The sequence below is a fragment of the Salvelinus fontinalis genome, chromosome 4 (genome assembly GCF_029448725.1).
Source record: "Salvelinus fontinalis isolate EN_2023a chromosome 4, ASM2944872v1, whole genome shotgun sequence".
NCBI classification, from domain to species: domain Eukaryota; kingdom Metazoa; phylum Chordata; class Actinopteri; order Salmoniformes; family Salmonidae; genus Salvelinus; species Salvelinus fontinalis.
This window is the reverse complement of record NC_074668.1, coordinates 70,381,122-70,395,140: the sequence shown is the minus strand read 5'-3', so window position 1 is coordinate 70,395,140 and position 14,019 is coordinate 70,381,122. Positions and strand designations below refer to the sequence as shown.

At 42.1% G+C, this 14,019-nt stretch overlaps 1 protein-coding gene across 2 annotated transcripts in view; it reads right to left on the bottom strand.

Moving 5' to 3' along the window:
- LOC129854302 (CD276 antigen-like) overlaps positions 1–12,862 on the bottom strand; it is an 80,471-nt gene extending 67,609 nt beyond the window's left edge. The window contains exons 1-2 of one of the 2 annotated variants that reach the window (XM_055921196.1): positions 12,651–12,862; positions 1,191–1,286 (exon numbers count right to left, since the gene is read on the bottom strand). In XM_055921196.1, the coding sequence (XP_055777171.1) occupies positions 1,191–1,236 (46 nt within the window). In that variant the 5' untranslated portion in view covers positions 1,237–1,286; positions 12,651–12,862. The remainder of the gene's footprint in view (positions 1–1,190; positions 1,287–12,650) is intronic. The other variant, XM_055921195.1, reaches the window with a different exon arrangement.
- Between the last annotated feature and the right edge of the window lie 1,157 nt (positions 12,863–14,019).

The following is a 14,019-nucleotide window of genomic DNA, read 5'->3' as shown; positions in this document are numbered from 1 at the left end:
GTTACACACCAACAGCTTAGACGGGGACTCTACCTCTGTACTCTACTAGAGGTTGTCTTGGGAGAGTGCAGCGGCAATGTGGCAGCCTCAGAGTGTAATCCTGTGTGGAGATAGGGGTATTTAATGGTGCAGCACAGGAGTGACACTGATACGGTTATTTAATGGCGGAGTAGAGGAGAGACACTGTAGAAGACAAGTGGGATTAGCAAGGGCCTATAATCCTAATCAGAGACCTACTGGAGACAACAGGCCCAGAGGACCCCAGGTCTCACACACAGATACAGACACACACACACCAGCACATACACACGTGCACACCCACTCACTATTTCCACATGACAGTCTGTCTCTATCGACAGACTTTCAAAGCACATGACTTAGTGTATGAACTAAAACATGCTGTACAGTGTTACCTAATACTGTAAATCCTTAATTCAACAGTAAATTCCAGTAAGTAAATAAAGGACAATCATGTGGTTTGTGAGGCAAAAACATTATTAACTACAACTTAAAAAGATGCACAGAATCTGTCCGAGACGCCGCCTTCCCTCCCTCCCAGTGAGAGGACCGAGGCAGCCACCACAGCCAGTAATGAGCAGGCCAGAGACCCATTAAGCTGGAACAGTACTAGGCCCTAATGAAGCCCTGCTCCTAGCTCTCTCACTCTCAGAGTCTCTGTCTGACTGCTGACTCCAGCACACTGCCCTGAGCACTACAATAACCCTGCTGCCTAGTGCCCAGGCTACACCAACCACAACTCCCCCTTACTGGAACATGAGAAGCTGACTCCCCCACCACAGTCTCTGACTCACTGGAGAAAAAATACACACTTTGCAAGTCTCTTCTCAGGCAGGACCTCACCATACTAACTCCCCCAGGGCTCCATTCCAGCTCTGGCTAGAGAAGGACAAACCCAACCAATTTTCCTGTCCAAACCTAACTTTCCGTCTGTTAAGTCATAACGTTCCAAATGTTCCCATTCTGTAAGGTTTTCATTGTCTCTACTTTTTTGCACTGTTAAGGATATTCATTTGAGCTGTTGTTTTTGTCTTCCTTGTAATTTATTTGAAGGGAATGACTAAAACCCCTGTTGGGCGTATTGTTTAGATGGCGGTGGAATTACACTTGGTGGTAGCTTTGATCTCTGGGTAATGGCGGGCTGGGGAGGGGGACAGGGGGACACCACCCACCGAGAGCTTGCACAGCAAGCAGAGTGGGCAGCAGGAGGGACAGCATGGTCTTCCTGGGGGTCTCGGTAGCGCGGGTCAGCCTCGTCAGACACAGCACTGTGGAAACAAACACAGAGACATGATCTGATTCACTCTGGCCCAATTAATTTAAATATAACATTTCAGACAAGAAATCATCAAAAGAAAGACAGGGGAGTGCAAACAGCTACCGCCCATGTCAACTAAATCAAATGTCAACATTAAACCAGCTGTGGGAAATCCTGCAAGAGAGAGGGAAAGAGAGAGAGAGAGAAAGAGAAATAAAATAGAGAGAGGAGAGTGAGGGAGATGGAGAGAGAAAGAGCTGGATTGTGACCTGTTGCCACAAGAAAAGTGCAACCATTGAAGAACAAACATCATTGTAAATACAACCCATATTTATGTTTATTTATTTTCTCTTTTGTACTTGAACTATTTGCACATAATATGACATTTGAAATGTGTTTATTCTTTTGAACTTTTGTGAGTGTAATGTTTACTGTTAATTTGTATTGTTTATTTCACTTTTGTTTATTATCTACTTCACTTGCTTTGGCAATGTTAACATATGTTTCCCATGCCAATAAAGCCCATAAATTGAAATGGAATTGATAGAGAGGAAGAGAGAGATAGGGAGAGAAATAGGGAAGAGAGAGAGAGAGAGTAAGAGAGCCGTACACAGTACTAGGCATTTCTTTCAGGTCATTAGAGCTGAGTGAAGGGAACTTCCATTCTGACAGGAAACAGCCGAGTTATTCGTCTAGTGGCTTCAGGACGCCCACCAGTGGGAAAACATTAGAACTCTACTGACTCCTACCACACAAACCTGTCTCCTGTCTTCCACCACTCTATTGGTGGGAGACGGCAGAGACACTGTGTGTGTGTGTGTGTGTGTGTGTGTGTGTGTGTGTGTGTGTGTGTGTGTGTGTGTGTGTGTGTGTGTGTGTGTGTGTGTGTGTGTGTGTGTGTGTGTGTGTGTGTGTGTGTGTGTGTGTGTCAGGGTTTCCGTTAGCCAGTAATAGCTGGCTTTAGGCCCCAAAAAAAAAAGAAAAGCCGAAAAATATATATTTTTTTATTTCATCAACTTTGAAATGCAAGAGAAAGGCTATCATATAATATTGCAGTTCAGGAGCTGGCAGACGTGTGCATGCAAAGTTTCAGAATGATCCAGTGAAGCATTGAAATACTGGACAATATTTTGTATCAAGTCTGCCAAATGTGCCGAATTGGTCAATTGATGATATGGTAATACAACATTTCAGTTTACACACTCCCAGGAATGTCATACATGATGGATCATTAGCTTATACAGTTCACTAACTTTCACACATCTAGATGGCCGGACAGAGTGGGTATATTTAGTATTTGCTATTTTATTAGGAACCCCATTAGCTGTTGCAAAAGCAGCAGCTACTCTTCCTGGAGCCAGAGACAGCAGGGGTTCAAACTGTAGAACCCAGTTCCTACATTTGAATATAAAACTTGATTTTATCAAACAAAACTACAGTACATTTTATCTCTGGGACCCTATGGATGAAAAATCAGAGCAAGATTACTGAATGTAAGTACATTATTTACCTTCAGAGGTGAATGTGTATCAAACCAGTTGCCGTGATAAAAGTTTGTTGTTATTGTGCACTTTCCTCAAACAATAGCATGGTATTTTTTCACTGTAATAGCTACTGTAAAATGGACAGTGCAGTTAGATTAACTATAATTTAAGCTTTCTGCCCATATAATTTTTTGTTACTTACAACGTCATGCTAATCACATTAGCGCACGTTAGCTCAACCGTCCCGGTATAGGGACACTGCCCCCGTAGTTAACATGAGATGGACGTCATATTCTATTTGTGTCTCCGATTCTCATAGGCCCATTATATGGACAACGTGACTTTTATTGATCTGTTTGTCAGTGTCCGCAGAGTAGGCTACCCTGTCATTTGTCGTATTAAAAAAGATTCTGCTAATGTCTCCAATCATATCCTTTAAAGTGCATAAGAAATGCATAACATGTTTTTTTTCTCCATGCAATGAAATAAGAAACGTATCGGATATACCCTATAGACCAAGGCTCTACGCTATACGCGCTCAGCCATGATTGACCGGTCTTTTTTGCAAACAGGGATTTAAATTATATTATTAGCCTAAATTATGACTATCCAATCTACTCATCACATTTCAAATATAGTAAGATATCTTATATAAGTTTGCAAATGCAATGATGCATGGAATGCTTTGATATAAAGGTGCAGTTTTATGGTGAAAATATGCTTCCCCAAACTTGAAACTCACACGCCGTCTATGCATAGGCTTGGGATTTGGCGGTTCGTTACCCGTGTTGTTGGCTGAGGAAAAGTACATGTGGACAGTAATTCTAACATCTTCAAAGTGTGCGGAAAGAAGGACACACGTCATTGCATCCTCGACTTGCATGTTCTGTTAATATTAAATTCCGTAATCTAACTGTGATTTCTGTCATTCTGAGCACCGGGAGTGGACGCCCTAATCAGGTTGCGCACCCAATGCACATGGGTCAGGTAAATGTCTCAAATGTCCAGTAAATTAAAATGCTGCAGGTCAAATGTCCGGGGCCACGTTTTCATAACGGAAACCCTGGATTGTGTGTGTGTGTGTGCACTAACAATGACCCACATAAAATTGGGTAAGGAAAATGAGAATAAACACTATAAAATGACAGCAGGGGCACAACAATCATGTGAATATAACCTTTTGGGGATACTATACATAGACAGGAGGGGTGGACACTGACCAACTAGTGAAATACTCCTATAAAGCCCCTGAAAGTACATGCAATATCAAAAATGAAATACTAAAACTATCCAGTATACTATAATAGCACAGACCTCACAGACTGGACAATACTGATTATGATTAAAAGGATACTGTCTACATATAATTGAATTATGTGTATAGTTAGTCTATTGCATATTGTGCCAGGTAAACAGAGATACGTTTCTGCTCTGTTATTGAACTCCTCATTTCCCTTTGGCATACAGTATATCCTGTACTGTATTCTCCCTCAACACTCATGCCCTCTCCTGCCCGCTATTCTCCCTCCCTTCCTGAATCCTGACACAGCTAGCATACCCTGCTGACAACCCCCAGAGAGAGAGAGAGAGGCTGTGAGGGGAGAATAAGGACTGTAAGGGGTAATGCCAACTGGGTTCAACATGACGGCATGGTATCAGGTGGCTTGTGGGTAGGCAGGCTACAACATAAGCAGATAGCACAAAAGTACACTAAGCGGTATGGTTAATGCAGTCTTCACCTATGGTGACCAGATTTGTCTGTCCACAAAGATGAAAAGTAGAAGCCTCTGACACTCACTTCGGTTTGTACTGCTATTAACAACGTTACTGAGATAGAACAAAACAAATCCCCACCAAATACTCAATCAGAACCTATGTAAACATAGCCTACTTCTTACAGTTAGAGAGCTAAATGCATTTGTTATAAATGAATTACAAACAGTTTACAACTATCCAGGTTTGTGCATTGCCAAATGTTCCGATTCACATCAACACTGCTATGGTCATAAGCTTAATTCCTTGGCTTAGATGAAAACCTATGATGAAAGACTTTCCATGAAGTGTCCAGATGAGCTCAGCAGAAAGAAAGGATGTGGGTAGAAAGGTAACTTCCACACAAAGCTACTTCCATAATAGGACTGTTCCCTGGAGCCTGGCTGTCTGTCAGTCTATCTGTCTGTCTCCCTCTGGTCTGGACAGCTGTCCAGCAGGCAGCAGCGGCCAGCCCATAATTCATTTAGCACGCTAGGATTAGGGACTAGGGAGCTCACTATCTAGAAATATTTGTCCTGATCACTGGCTTCAAGTTATTCATGGCAAGGCTGATGCATTGTATGTGTCATAACATACACTCATGGCATGCATAGAAAACATTACGACAAACAGATGACATACCTAAGAGCTTTTCATAGTCACAAGTCAGATTTCCTGACACATGACTGGTACGCAGTGTGAAAGCCACTGTCTGTCGAGGCTGTCTGGCATTCCCATTTTTTGTATTGAATTACTCAACGTTATTTCCCGTCCCGCTGTCTACATTCTACACCAGGACTGGTAAATCCCCTTTTTCCTCACTCCCTGCGCTACCCAGCTTATTTTGGCCAGCTTAATGTCAGAGGTCAGGAAGGCAGGAATTATTTCAGCAGACTAACGAGTGCAATAAATCTGTACTCTATCTTCACTCAGCAGATCCATTTACATTTGTTGTGGATTTATAGGTTGTGGTATCACGTACACAAATGGTATTCCCTAAACTTAAGGTGTTTGCTGGAAAAGTCTGATATTGCTCATGCTTTTCCCTCCATTTTAAGTATCAAGTATTTCTCTTGTCTTTCCCCAACGTCGGTTATAATTTCCTCTCTAGCCAGCTTAGTATCAAAGACTATCGTATCCCTCCAGGATGCTGTACCTGCCAAGAAAGCCCAGCTGCTCTGCTCTGACAGTCATATGATAGACATCATCAGACCAGTGGTTCTGAAGCCCAGTCCTCTAACGCAGCATTGAACCACTGGTCTGATGATAACTCTAAACTCAAGGAGAAATATAAAGCAAAGCCTTATATAAAAGTTGAGACATTGAGATATGGGTAAAGAAATTATAATTGCATTGTAACCCTAAAACAACAATGACATTACATCGGCTTGGTGAATTAACTTTTATTTGATAAAACCGATTCTAAGTGGGGAAAAAGTGACAAAGTAAAAGTACAAATTGTTGCTACAGGGAAATGAATGATAGGGTAGGTACAGTATGCCATTGTTTGGGAGTCACTGAAAGTCCTAGACATCCAGGCAGATAGTGTCATTCTTGGTGGTGGTTACCTGTCATATTCTAGAACAGGGTTTCCCAAACCTTTTCACTCAGGCAGACCACCCTTACAGAATGGGGGAACACCCCTAGTTGATCTGGACATTTCTAACAAGTCATAAATAGCTCTCTCAGGTCTGCAATGACTGACATGATAAGAGGGACTGATGATGCACTACCCAATTTAGAAATTGCACCTTGTGCATTCTACTATTCGAAATTGCACCTTGTGCATTCTACTATTAAACCTATCAGGAGTAACTTGAAAAATGGACTAAGTTCATTAAACGCCCCACAGTTTAGGAACCTCTGTTCTAGAAGACCTTATCATACTTTATAATCACCCAGGTTGTTTGCCCTATGTTGCCCTGGGCTTGAACATTTTCCCCCTCCCATCTCTGGGTAATGCTGCTATGTGTTCCAAGTTCCAACCACAACGGTTCCAACAAATAGGAGACCACCCACTGGGCACAGATGTCAAAATCAAATCAAATGTTATTAGTCACATGCTCCGAATACAACAGGTATTCACCTTACAGTGAAATGCTTACTTACGAGCCCCCAACCAACAATGCAGTTTCAGATAAATACAGATAAGAATAAGAGATAAAAGTAACAAGTAATTATTATCAGTATTATCAAGGTGTTGTTAAAATGTGCTGGAAATTTTCAAAAAGTACTGATACCAACACTGAAATCATTTCACCAAGTTTTATATTGAAATCCAACAAACAACAAATAAAATTAGCAGCACTATGCACTTTTTGTGTGCATAAACACTAAAATAATAACATAAACATTAAAGATGGCCCCATGTGGCCATGAGAGGTATAAGTTTCCCTAGTGCAGCTTTAAATGAACACAACCTTAAGTAAGCAAATCAAATAAACAAACAGCAAATAAAATTAGCAGCACTCACTTTGTAGTGAGGCACTGTAACCTTCATCAGCCTCAGAAAGCCAGGCCTCTCAACAATTTGAAATGGCATCATGTCCTTTGCAATGTAATATGAAAGGGCTGCAGTGAAAGTCTTGAGCATTTTTTGATGTGGGTGCCTAAGCAGCCCGCTTTTTAAATGTTTGATCGAGTGTCTGTGTCACAACTGTAGATGAGGAGTGACCAGTAGCATCACTGGGTTTGCCTGCTGCACGCCCACTCTGTAAACAAGGGAATATAACATGTATTATTATTATTAGTGTTGTTACATTATAATTCTAATTATTCACTTACACACACACACACAGTCTATCTTCTGTGTTGCATTGAGTATATGCAATTACCCCATGCATAAATACAAATGAAGACGGTGATAATTGCAATGAGCCGAATAATTGACATAAATACAGGAGTCTTGTATAGAAGTTTATAGTGTTTCTCCTGTTGGAACACTTTTACAACCAAGTCGACGTCTGCCGGATTTTAATTTAACATAATATTTTGCTAGTGTGACTAAACTACATAACGTGTTATCGTGTGCAATGGGCGAAGAGTCCACAGACACACGACGCATACATCAGCATAATAACGTGTAGTGTTTTTACAAGAGTAGGTAACACTGAAAGCTTCAGTTTACATTATTAACAAGCTATTATCAAGTTAGACAGACAAACCATGACATTTTCCCCCATTCTGAAGTCCCCCCATCATGCATTGAGCTAAAAGTTAACTTACCTTGCATTCACTATAAAGTAGTGTGTGGTGGTCACGAAGCTGACTCAAGAGATTTTAAGTGTTGCCCCAGTGATTTGTTTTTGCATGTTCTGCAGACAGGGTGACCATCTTCAATTAAGTTTCCCTCAGCACTCTTGTAAAACCCAAAATACGACCCCACTTCCGATTTGGTCCTCTTAGAAGGCTGAAAAAACTCCCGAGCACTGTCAATGCCCTCTGTTGTGTTTTCACACAAAACAATTTTGAAAATTTGAAACGGTAATACTAATCGCTGGGAATTTTACTGCGGTTTATCGTGAAACCGGTAACCGTTTCATCCCTAGTAGGTAGAGTTATTAAAGTGACTATGCATAGATGACAACAGAGTAGCAGTGGTGTAAAGAGGGGGAGGGGGGCCAATGCAAATAGTCTGGGTAGCTATTCGACTAAATGTTCAGGACTCTTATGGCTTGGGGGTAGAAGCTATTTAGAAGCCTCTTGGACATAGACTTGGCGCTCCGGTACCACTTGCCGTGCGGTAGAAGAGAGAACAGTCTATGACTAGGGTGGCTGGAGTCTTTGACAATTTTTAGGGCCTTCCTCTGACACCACCTGGTATAGAGTTCCTGGATGGTAGGAAGCTTGGCCCCAGTGATGTACTGGGCCATTCGCACTACCCTTTGTAGTGCCTTGCGGTCGGAGGCCGAGTAGTTGCCATACCAGGCAGTGATGCAACCAGTCAGGATGCTCTCGATGGTGCAGCTGTAGAACCTTTTGAGGATCTCAGGACCCATGCCAAATCTTTTTAGTTTCCTGAGGGGGAATAGGATTTGTCGTGCCCTCTTCACAACTGTCTTGGTATGTTTGGACCATTCTAGTTTGTTGTTGATGTGAACACATAGGAACTTGAAGCTCTCAACCTGCTCCACTACAGCCCCGTCGATGAGAATGGGGGCCTGCTCGGTCCTCCTTTTCCTGTAGTCCACAATCATCTCCTTAGTCTTGGTTACGTTGAGGGATAGGTTGTTATTCTGGCACCACACGGCCAGGTCTCTGACCTCCCTATAGGCTGTCTCGTCGTTGTCTGTGATCAGGCCTACCACTGTTGTATCGTCTGCAAACTTAATGATGGTGTTGGAGTCGTGCCTGGCCATGCAGTTGTGCGTGAACAGGGAGTACAAGAGGGGACTGAGCACACACCCCTGTGGAGCTCCAGTGTTGAGGATCAGTGTGGCAGATGTGCTGCTACCTACACTCAGCACCTGGGGGCGGCCCGTCAGGAAGTCCAGGATCCAGTTGCAGAGGGAGATGTTTAGTCCCAGGATCCTTAGCTTAGTGATGAGCTTTGAGGGTACTATGGTGTTGAACGCTGAGCTGTAGTCAATGAATAGCATTCTCACATAAGTGTTCCTTTTGTCCAGGTGGGAAAGCGCAGTGTGGAGTGCAATAGAGATTGCATCATCTGTGGATCTGTTTGGGCGGTATGCAAATTGGAGTGGGTCTAGGGTTTCTGGGATAATGGTGTTGATGTGAGCCATTACCAACCTTTCAAAGCACTTCATGGCTACAGACGTGAGTGCTACGGGTCTGTAGTCATTTAGGCAGGTTGCCTTTGTGTTCTTGGGTACAGGGACTATGGTGATCTGCTTGAAACATGTTGGTATTACAGACTCAATCAGGGACATGTTGAAAATGTCAGTGAAGACACCTGCCAGGTGGTCAGCACATGCCCGGAGCACATGTCCTGGTAATCCGTCTGGCCCCGCAGCCTTGTGTATGTTGACCTGTTTAAAGGTTTTACTCACGTCGGCTACGGAGAGCGCGATCACACAGTCGTACGGAACAGCTGATGCTCTCATGTATGCCTCAGTGTTGCTTGTCTCGAAGCGAGCATAGAAGTGATTTAACTCGTCTGGTATGCTCGTGTCACTGGGCAGCTCGCAGCTGTGCTTCCCTTTGTAGTCTGTAATAGTTTCAAAGCCCTGCCACATAAGATGAGCGTCGGAGCCGGTGTAGTATGATTCAATCTTAGCCCTGTATTGACACTTTGCCTGTTTGATGGTTCGTCGCAAGGCATAGCAGGATTTCTTGTAAGCTTCCGGGTTAGAGTCCCGCACCTTGAAAGCGGCAGCTCTACCCTTTAGCTCAGTGTGAATGTTGCCTGTAATCCATGACTTCAGGTTGGGATATGTACGTACAGTCACTCGATGCACTTATTGATAAAGCCAGTGACTGATGTGGTGTACTCCTCAGTGCCATCGGAAGAATCCCAGAACATGTTCAAGTCTGTGATAGCAAAACAGTCCTGTAGTTTAGCATCTGCTCCATCTAACCACTTTTTTATAGACCGAGTCACTGGTGCTACCTGCTTCAATTTTTGCTTGTAAGCAGGAATCAGGAAGATGGAGCTGTGGTCGGACTTACCAAATGGAGGGCGAGGGAGAGCTTTGTACGCGTCTCTGTGTGTGGAGTACAGGTGATCTAGAATTTTCTTCCCTCTGGTTGCACATTTAACATGTTGATAGAAATTTGATAGAACTGATTTAAGTTTCCCTGCATTAAAGTCTCCGGCCACTACGAGCGCCGCCTCTGGGTGAGTGGTTTTCTGTTTGCTTATTTCCTTATACAGCTGACTGAGTGCGGTCTTAGTGTCAGCATCTGTCTGTGGTGGTAAATAAACAGCCACGAAAAGTATAGCTGTAAACTCTCTAGGCAAGTAGTGTGGCCTGCAATTTATCACAATATACTCTACTTCAGGCGAGCAAAATCTAGAGACTTCCTTAGATTTTGTGCACCAGCTGTTGTTTACAAATATGCACAGACCGCCCCCCTCGTCTTACCGGAGTGTGCTGTTCTATCTTGCCGGTGCAGCGTGTATCCCGCTAGCTGAATATCCATGTCGTCATTCAGCCATGATTCCGTGAAACATATGAAATTATAGTTTTTGATGTCCCGTTGGTAGGATATTCGTGATTGTACCTCGTCTAATTTATTGTCCAATGATTGCACGTTGGTGAGTAGTATTTACGGTAACGGCAGCTTTCCCAGTCGCCTTCTCCGGGTCCTGACCAGGCATCCGGCTCTCTGTCCTCTGTACCTGCATCGCTTCCTCTTGCAAATAACGGGGATGTCGGTCCTGTGGTGTGTTTGGAGAATGTCTTGTGCGTCGTCTTTGTTGTAGAAAAAATATTTGTCTAATCCGAGGTGAGTGATCGCTGTCCTGATATCCAGAAGCTCTTTTTTTGCCGTAAGATACGGTTGCAGAAACATTATGTACAAAATAAGTTAAAAATTACGCGGGGAAAAAACACATAATAGCACAATTGGTTGGGCGCCCATAAAACTGATGCCATTTCTTCCGGCGCCAGTTTCAAGCTTTACAGTCTATAATTAAGTTTGGAGCAGTGGGTGCTCCTCAGAGGAGGAAGGGGAGGTCCATCCTACTCAGTAAATTTCAGATAAATAAAAATAGTGAAACATTAAAAAGTTATTCTTTTTAGATACAACTATATGAAATATATTCAAGTTATCAAATAACTGATGAAAAACACACTGTTTTGCAATGAAGGTCTACAATAGCCTCAACAGCACTCTCAGGGGTAGCACCATGGTGTAGCCGTAGGACAGCTATTTCCATCTACTCTGGGTAGATTGACTTCAGTACAAAACCTAGGAGGCTTAAGGTTCTCACCACCTTCCATAGACTTACAGTACACAGTAATTATGACAACTTGTGGAGGATGTCCTTCAACCTATCAGAGCTCTTGCAGCATGAACTGACCTGTTGTCCACTCATTCAAAGGATCAGAAAATGAATATAGTACTGAAATCATAAGCTACCGCTAGCTAGCACTGCAGTGAAAAAATAGTTGACTCAAAGAGAGCGATTAAGACAATAGTTGAACAGTTTTGACCAAATTCATTTCTTCAAAATCAGAGAGAGATAGCTATATTTCGTTATCTTTTTTCACCTTCACTTTCACTTACTTAGCTAGCTAATGCAGCTAGCTAGTTTAGCCTACTCAAACACATGGCTCTAACATAGGAATGCTATTTATGTTACCTAGCTAGCTATGGCTATCCAACTCCGGAACTCTTCCAAGTCAAGGTATGCTTTCGGTTTTATTCATTTATTGCCACCAGGGCACGCTGGTGTAACTGCTAAATTGCTTGCTGACTGTACAATGTACTGCATGATTGTAGCGGGTTTACTAGTAGCTACGTTGACTATGATGTTAGCTAATATGGTGACAACGACGTAGGCTGTGTAGCGGTTAGCGGTTATGGTTTGGCTTGGAAATGTTTTATTGCCTGGTCACAGACAGCTGTTGTGTTGTGCACTGAAGTCCACAAGCGAAGGGAAAAGATGAGAGGAGGAGAGTGTGTAGATGCGAGAAGGAATTATACAATGAGCAAAGTAATGATGCTGTTTGTATGTGGCTGCTATGAAAGTGAACTGTGTGTGCAGGTGATGAGAGGTGTACTCATTCCACCAATTACGTTGAAAAACACTTCTTAAATGGAAGCAAGCAGAACGAAATGGCGATAAACCTACCTGAATTTGTCTGTTTCATTTAAGAAGAGATCTAGGTAAGTGCTTTGGTCAAATGTGATATACAACACCGCCATTGTGACATTAACTTACTGAGACTTAAATCAAAGTTACTTAACAGTGTATTAATTGTTAATGAGTTTCTTAAACGAGTCCATTGTCTATTGTTCGAATAAGATGCAGTAGTAGCCATATATCCAATCATGCGGCGTTTCTGCTTCATTCACTCCAGCTGTTGCTTACATCTGCAAGCACAACGAAATGTTCGTGGCTCATTCTCAAAATCAACAGAAAATCGAAACGGCGCTTTATTCAATGGTTACACCACGTTTCACTTAATTTTCATTGACTAATGTAAATCAAAAATAATGTGAAAACTTACCATGTTAGGGGAACGCAACTTATGAATCACCAACCATCCAGCGGCAGTGCTTTCTTATACAAAATAAGCGCTAATAGTTCAACCCTTTTGACTTGAGAAAGTAATAGTTCGGCTACAGGAATTGAAAAACCCTACATTCAGCAGGATTCATTCGATTCTAAGAAACCACTCCCATACGGTGCTTTGTCCAGTATGATGTCACGCGTACGAGAAAAGTGTTTGCCCCCGACACCCACCACTGGGTAATGTTAACCCTTTATTTAAATATTTTATTATTTAACCTTTATTTAACCCTTTAAGTTGAAGGCAAGCATACAGTATATTAAACACCTGTGGTGCTCGTCAATTTTCATATTCTATAATATTTTGTACATCTCAAATCTTTCATACACAACTATATCGTTCTGAATATACTAAGGCTAATAATAATATGTGTAATACCTTGATTACACATTTTTGTCTGATGAAGGGTCATATGCTTTGATGAAAATAACAAACTGGACAGGCAATAGTGTTGTATGAACTAGATGCCATTGTTGAACTGGACGTTTGCAATAAATGTCACTAAAACAAAGAGAGCTGGTTTTACACTGCTATAATATTCACTCTTTGTCCCAGACATGAAGGCTGGATAGCTGTGTTGGAAAGAATATCCTGAGCCAATGCATTCAGCAGGAAAAGTCATCTGGGTATTTTGAGACATTAAGGTTTCCTGCTTTTCTCCTCAACAGCTCCTCTTTTGTTATTACGTTCTGATACTCCAAGAACACATTAGACACTATCCCTTCAAAGGATGTCATTTCGCTACACCCGCAATAACATCTGCTAAATATGTGTATGTGACCAATACAATTTGATATGATTTAATTTTGATTTGATGGGCTCTGCTGAACTCAGCTGTGTGAGAAATGATGCTGGATCCAAATAATGAACCCTTCTGCACCTAAATGAATAACACAATCTTGCATCTGAATCCTGTCTGACTCCCGATGCTTCGCACCCTCCTGACAAGACCTTAGAGTCCATCACCTTACAAATTGTTACTTTCGTTTTCAATATCACATTTAATTGTTATTTCCTAACAACAACAAGAAACATTTTTATTTCAAATTATGTTTTGATAAAAGCCTAAAAATCATTCCGTTTTTTGTTTCATCTTGGGGGCAAAAATGACTCCAGCTGGTAATAATCATGTAAAATATGTTGGAAGTTTGAGGGTTAAAATAATTTGATAATGGCAATGGAAAGTTTGGAAAGTAGGCTTTGCAGTTATTGGGCTTTCCCCAATAACTGACCTAATGTGCAACAAGGGGTGTGGAGGGTCTTGAAATTGCTGTAGAAAAGGTAAAGTAAGTTAGATTTGCTGCAT